The sequence below is a fragment of a genome, unplaced genomic scaffold, assembly GCF_019419815.1.
Source record: "Pyrus x bretschneideri cultivar Hongxiangsu unplaced genomic scaffold, Pyrus_bretschneideri_v1 Contig29, whole genome shotgun sequence".
Lineage (NCBI taxonomy): Eukaryota > Viridiplantae > Streptophyta > Magnoliopsida > Rosales > Rosaceae > Pyrus > Pyrus x bretschneideri.
The window spans coordinates 1,532,236-1,539,027 of NW_025999601.1; the positions used below are offsets into that span (position 1 = coordinate 1,532,236).

At 41.5% G+C, this 6,792-nt stretch overlaps 1 protein-coding gene across 1 annotated transcript; it reads left to right on the forward strand.

Moving 5' to 3' along the window:
- Positions 1-336: 336 nt before the first annotated feature.
- LOC103927832 (probable catabolite repression protein creC) lies at positions 337-4,897 on the forward strand. Its single transcript, XM_009336787.2, has 11 exons — positions 337-751; positions 891-1,193; positions 1,305-1,413; positions 1,501-1,594; positions 2,113-2,200; positions 2,307-2,390; positions 2,720-2,816; positions 2,898-2,985; positions 3,168-3,273; positions 3,384-3,476; positions 3,932-4,897. Exons 1-11 carry the CDS (start codon positions 512-514, stop codon positions 4,553-4,555), a joined length of 1,926 nt encoding a protein of 641 aa, XP_009335062.2. The 5' UTR covers positions 337-511; the 3' UTR covers positions 4,556-4,897.
- The last annotated feature ends 1,895 nt before the right edge of the window (positions 4,898-6,792 follow it).

Consider the following 6,792-nt stretch of genomic DNA (forward strand, 5'->3'; position numbering starts at 1 on the left):
AAAACCGATTTTTCAAAGCTGGGTTTTGCAGCTTCTTGTTTTTGGTTTTTTTTCACCCAAAACTGTGAAAAAAAGCTGAAGCTGAATGTTTACCAAACACAAAAACAGCTCCCAGCTTATTTTGATACCAGCTTTTTTCAGAATCACCTCAGTACCAAACCAGGTCTAGGTGGGGTGGCCTAAAAAATAGACTTTGGACTAGCACGTTTGTTAGGGGGTGGAAGGGCTCTTAGCATCACCGTCCATTTCTTCAACTTTCTCATACTTCACAGCCAGCCAACACGTGGAATCGCCCTTATCGTCCCAAATACTGACCACCTCCATTTGCATCTCCTCTCCGAAAAGTCCAAACCCGAAAGTCAACTACGCTCCAAACCCCAACACCCCGCGCACCACCCGATCCCTCCTCCCCAAAAAGCAGACCAAATAACCAGTAAGGAAAAAAAACACTCGACGATGTTGTCTCGCTCTGTTAGTCGGCGACCGTAAAATTTCCTAAATTCCAACGACGATGTTCAACAACGGCTACTCCAACAACAAAAACGGCCTGAACCCGATGTTGTCGGCATCATCGTCAACGACTGCGACGCTGCAAACGACGTCGTCTTCTTCGTCTGCAACGACGAATTCCCAGACCCAGTCGCTTATAAAGGCGTATTTCAAAACCCCAGAAGGCCGATACAAGCTTCACTCGGAGAAGACTCGGCCGCCCAACCTCCTGCCGTACTCGTACGCCAAGACAATTTCTCAGGTACCCAAAAACTAAAAAAACGAATTTAATGTAGGATTAATCGAAGCAGGGCCCGAATTAATCGGCTTGTCTTAGATATGTTGTCGTTGTCGCTGTCTCTGTTGACTCGGAGTAGTCAGTGTTTGTTTGTGGATTTTAGGTGACGGTAGCGCAGCTCAAGGACAAGCCTAGCGGCCAGCCTACGCTGGCGCCGAGTTTCAGCACCACCGGAGTGCGGTCGGCGGCGGCGAGGCTGTTGGGGGGAAATGGGGGCAAAGCTCTGAGCTTTGTGGGAGGGAGTGGATATAGCAGAACCAGCAATGGGAGTAGTAGGTATGCTAATTTCGGCGGGTCGAATGGGACCCATCACACGGTTAACTCGAATCTCGGTAGTAAAGGGTCGTTTTTGGTATTCAATGTTGGGGATACTGTTTATATCAGTGATCTCAATTCGCCCGATAAGGTAATTTTCCGTGTTCTTGGGGTTGGATTGGTTTTTTATTGTGCGGTTTGGATAATTGGGTTTCTGTTTTTTGGGAATCTGTGTAAAGGGTTTTCGGGATTTTGTTTGTAGGATCCTATCAAGGCTTTGCAATTCGGCAATTCAAATCCGGTGTGCCACGCGTTTGATTCCGAGGCCAAAGACGGGCATGACTTGCTTATTGGATTGAGCTCCGGAGATAGTAAGGAATCTTGTTTGTGTGTGATTGAATGGGGTTTTGGTGATGAGGAGGCCGTTTGTGACTTGGTTAATTTGTTTGTTGTTGCAGTTTATTCGGCGTCTTTGAGGCAGCAATTGCAAGATTCTGGAAAGAAACTTGTTGGTGCCCATCATTATAACAAAGAAGGTTCTGTCACTAGCAGGCAAGATTGTGACTCAACTTTGCCTCATCTCCTTCTGCTTTGTTATCTATGTACTACAAGTTTGTTGATGAAAAAAGGTGTCAGGAATGCATATTGTCACTGCTGCCTGCTGGTGTGCATATAATCTTGATTGTGTTACGGGGAAACGGGGTGGACCAAGGAATAAATTTGGATAAGGTAGATAAACAAATTAACACTTCTTGTGTAAGTGGAGCTGTGAGTTCCCTATCCAGAAAATTCCCACTTTCATTGATCTTACAGTTTAGTTCTGTACCTTGGAAATACATACCATAGTAGAAGCAGAATGTGGTTGTTACATATCAAATAAGTTTGCTAATGTAATCATAAATTGTGATCACTCTTGAAAAGTACCATAGCTGTTGGCTTGATATAACGTTACAAAGCAACGTACCAAATGACTTGTGGGGGTGCAGGGCGTTATGGCTGTTGGACTGTGCTTAGTGGTTTCTGTTTTGGTGGCAGTCATCATGCACAAACTAACTATTTGGTTTTAACAGTCGGTGTGCCAGTGTCGCATGGGTTCCCAAAGGTAGCAGTGCTTTTGTTGCTGCTCATGCTGATGGAAACTTGTATGTGTATGAGAAGGCAAGCCTTGATCTTTAATTTTTCCTGTTTCAAATGCTATTTATCCTTTCCTGGTTTTCGTGTTTTCCTTACTTCATGAACTGAAATCAGCATTAATTCATTTTAGAGTAAGGAAAGTGCTGGTGATTCTTCTTTCCCAGTTATAAAGGATCATACTCAATTTTCGGTGGCTCATGCAAGATCCAGTAAGGTAATATCAATGTATAAAATTTCTTCGCGTGTTAAGTAAAGCATTATTATACGTAATTTTCTGCTTATGTAAAGGATTGGCTTTTAAAGTACATACCATTATGACCAAGGTCAAATAATATTATTATTACTGCCACTGCGTATTAACCTACCTTTGCCACATTTTCGCTTGAGCTGCTGCAATACCGCCATATAGGTTATGCAGTTTGGCTAATCATTGGAACTTTTGTTATTTCCTAAACCTTATACAAGAGCCAAATATAAAAGTTTTTATCATCTTCCTTTTTGTTTCTTCTTCCCCCCGTTTTCTTTTTTATGGTTTATCTGCAGAGTAATCCAATTTCCAGATGGCATATTTGCCAAGGTGCAATAAACAGCATTGTTTACTCAGAAGATGGGGCAAATTTGGCAACAGTCGGTAGAGATGGTATTCCTCAATCTGTTACCCTTGTGACTCTGTGTATGAGCGTATCTGTTAATTGGTACTGATGTTAGGTGCTACATGTAGGATATTTGCGAGTATTTGACTACTCAAAAGAACAGCTAGTATTCGGTGCTAAGAGTTATTATGGTGCTCTTCTGTGTTGCGCGTGGAGGTAAAAAATTAAAATATATATTTTTCATTGATACATGATTATACTGGCCAAATTCCTGCCATTAGTATATCCAGAAAGTTATACTTGTGTTCCACATGATGTTCATACGAATTTTCGTCAAACTGAATGTGTTTACACATTATGATGTTCTTATTTGACCTTCATTATGTGTTGTTTCTCAGTCCGGATGGGAAATACATTTTGACAGGAGGAGAAGAGGATCTCGTTACTGTATGGAGCATGGAAGATAGAAAAGTAGTAGCTTGGGGTGAAGGGCACAACTCATGGGTACAGTTCCAGCAAACCTTTGTGCATAATCGTTGAGTTCTCCCTCCTTCCCTCATTTGATTTAGCATAACTCATGGACATCTCACACCTTTTAGCCCTTATGCTTGCAGGTTAGTGGTGTGGCGTTTGATTCATATTGGTCACCACCAAGTTCAGATGATGCGGAAGAAAATATTGTGTACCGTTTTGGTTCTGTGGGTCAGGTATTTGCTCTCCCCTTCTCGTCCTTGCCTAAGAAAACACTGAGATGATATGCCATGCTTAACATGTTTAAAAAAAAAATCATTTAAGGGCTTACGTTTATCTTCATATTTTTTCTGTTGATGACCGAATGTTTATCAGTACCAATTCCTCTCCATCACACAGCTAAGCTACATATTCTTTTAAGTTTTTCTCATGCTGGTTAGTATCAAATATCTTTAGCTATCGGATTTTTCTTTTTTGTTATTCCTGGAGACAATTGTTTAAGTCCAATTAAAGAAATTCAATGGCTAGGTGTGAGATTTTCAAAGAGAGAAGTTGGGGCATGATATATTTTTATGAGGCTAAAATTGGTCCATGAAATATTTTTCTGCTTCAGATGTGATTTTTTTTTTTATCTGTGCCAATGAGTTTTTGCTTGTCTGGTTACTTCCACCTCTGATACGTGTGCTTACAGGACACAAAATTGCTCCTATGGGACCTGCCAATGGATGAGATTGTAGTGCCACTTCGCCGAAGTTCACTTGGTGGATCTCCAACGTTCAGCACAGGTAGCCAGTCATCCCATTGGGACAGCGTTCACCCCATTGGCACTCTTCAACCTGCTCCCAGCATGCGGGACATTCCAAAGCTCTCCCCACTAGTGTCTCACTGCGTTCATTCTGAGCCCCTATCCGGATTAGTTTTCACAGAGGAAACTATTCTCACTGCATCTTGGGAAGGGCATGTAAAAATTTGGATGAGACCTGGCGAACCTGAAAATAAGTCAAACACAGAAACCCTGCTAGGTGTTAGTCCAAAGGACCAACCACTCACAGGCAAAGGTTACACAGAACCATCTAAAAGCAAGCCATTCAGTGAAAGTAATCGAAACAGCATGGATACCCTGCTCGGTGCTAGTTCAGAGGACCAACAACCACTGACAGGCAAAGGCGGTGCTTTTAGTTTCAAGGAAATGTCAAAAAACAGTCAATTCGGGGTAACCTTCCATAGAGCTGAATCGCTGTTTGAACCTGTAATTATGCCGCTTTCAGCCACTCTGATCCTTCAGATTGCCATATGTATCATACCAGGTAATTGAATTTGCTTTGGTCAAAGCTTATGCACAGAGGAAGTAATCTAGCTCAATGGTGACGAAACGACGGTTTCTTTTAGATAAGAAGCAAAGAGGGGGTAGAGAGAGACGCACATGGTATAATTGTATCGCTTTTAGGTTTTTGCAAAGGTAGGTTTACAGCTTAAAACTCACAATATTCACATGGTGCTGACTGCTTATCTATAGCACAATACATGTACAAATGCCCATTGTTTTGCGTTGGCGGGGGCAGATTCTTTTCGTTTTCCTTGTGACTACTTAAGATAATATGATTTTGTGAAATGGTCACCAGGGCCAAAATAAAAGCGACATCGGAGTTGCCTGCAACGGTGTCCAGAGCGTATTGTTTTAAACTAGCATCGGTATATATTCCGGATGTGATTCATATGAAAGTTCGGTTGCTTTGGTGTCTAACAGGAGCTTTATAGTTTTCATATTACTGTGAGATGTAAACATAAGTATATTGGGGAAACGGGGGAGACGAACTCAAGTCCAACTCCACCAGCTGGCCTGCCGTCTAACGACCGGCCCCTAAAACCTCCGACGTTTTCATCGCGGGGGAAAATGTTGTCCTTGGAAACTAACATGAGCTAAGTCGAAGAATGGAACAAAGTTCATGCACGTTTTGTGCACTTGCAAAGGGAAGAAGAACAAGTGCATCCAATACTTTGTACAACGGTACAAGGTTGTAAGTTTTTTAGCGGTCTCCATTTAGCATGTTCCGAAACCCCTACCTTGCTTTTGCTTCGGCTAATTTTCTCTTTGCCAATGCATCCTCGGCTTCTACTTTCTCCGGAACATAATCTATGAACATAACCGGTTGTGGATCAGACAGCGTAAACAACGGCGGAGTAAAAATAAAACGTTTTAGTTCCAAGTGACATTGAAGCGGGCTTTTTTAAAACACAACGGAAAATCAAAGCGGAGGTTCTTCACTCCTAACAAAATCTTCTGCACTCGAAGTTTTCATATCGTTGGACAATCCAAACTGGAGCCTTGTTGCTCTGGTAAAAACGGGTATTGCTTACATAGCACGATTGGAGGATTTAGCGCCAGGACAGCTCCATTTCAAGAGGAAAACGAGATGCGAACCCCGTTTTGATTTCTATGCAGCATGTAAAAGCAAGACCTCACGAATCATGAACCAACCAAACCATGAGAGTGCTAATGTGCTAATGTTCAGTGTTCATAACAATGCGATAATCATAGACAAAAGTAAAATTGAAGTATTAAATTCACAACCGAACGCACTGACGTTCTAGAAATCATACAACCATGAGGATAAAGCTTGGTTGTTGTTGCTGTAAACAAATAAAAAGAGTGAAGAGGAGAAATGATCCGGTATCTTAACTATTCGACTCAAAACCCGTATCTTAAGACCTCCCAACTTAGACTCGGTTGCTCGATCCTTGCGTCGGCCACATGCCTGGTTTGAGCCTCATGACCATCGTACGGCCTACGCCCTACCAACACAAAAATTTCACTAAAAACTCATCCTTTGAAAAATACTATGGATTCTTTACCACATGCCATGTCATTCTATGAACTCAAAAACCCAATTTGACCACGTAAAACAATTTCATCTTCATGTTCCATGTAGAACAATGGCTAGAAATTACAAAAATTAATAAACCAAACCAATCCAAACAAAACCGATTGCGACAAGTTAAGCTAACACCAAACAACCTGGTTATATTATTTGTTGGTTTTTGAGGTGTAACAGACCAAATTGGACTGCGTACACCTAAAACAAGAATTAGGTTGAGATTATTCTTAATTTGAATAATCTGTTTCGGCAACTTAGCAGGGCATGTGATTGTGTCAAATTGTCAATGTGCTTGTCTGAGACAGCTTCCAACTGTCGTCCTTATTGACCCCAGTCCCCTTAAAAAGAAGCCATCACCATCTAAAACCCAACTAGCACTCGGACCAAATTAAATGTACAGCGAGATTTGGACATTGGGATCTAAAGCATTGAATATCACGGGGCATGTAGGATTGTAGGTACTCCCCAAAATATTACTACGTCAATGCATGAATAGATGATTCTATTTTGTTAATGGTGAGTGCTAAATGCAAATGAAGCGGTTAAGAATATTTATCTCTATACTTAAAAGTGATTGGTTGATTTCCCTTCCTAAACGGCATGCATATAAAACTTTATCCAAATATATGTTGCTTCTTTAAAACCTTTGTGAGAAAATTGTAGCAATGGTTCCTCA

Coding starts and splice junctions, on each gene's coding strand:
- LOC103927832 (XM_009336787.2), top strand. CDS start 512: ATGTTCAACAACGGCTACTCCAACAACAAAAACGGCCTGAACCCGATG. Junction 1,595..2,112: donor GAAGGTTCTGTCACTAGCAG/GCAAGATTGTGA, acceptor TGGTTTTAACAG/TCGGTGTGCCAGTGTCGCAT. Junction 2,201..2,306: donor ACTTGTATGTGTATGAGAAG/GCAAGCCTTGAT, acceptor AATTCATTTTAG/AGTAAGGAAAGTGCTGGTGA.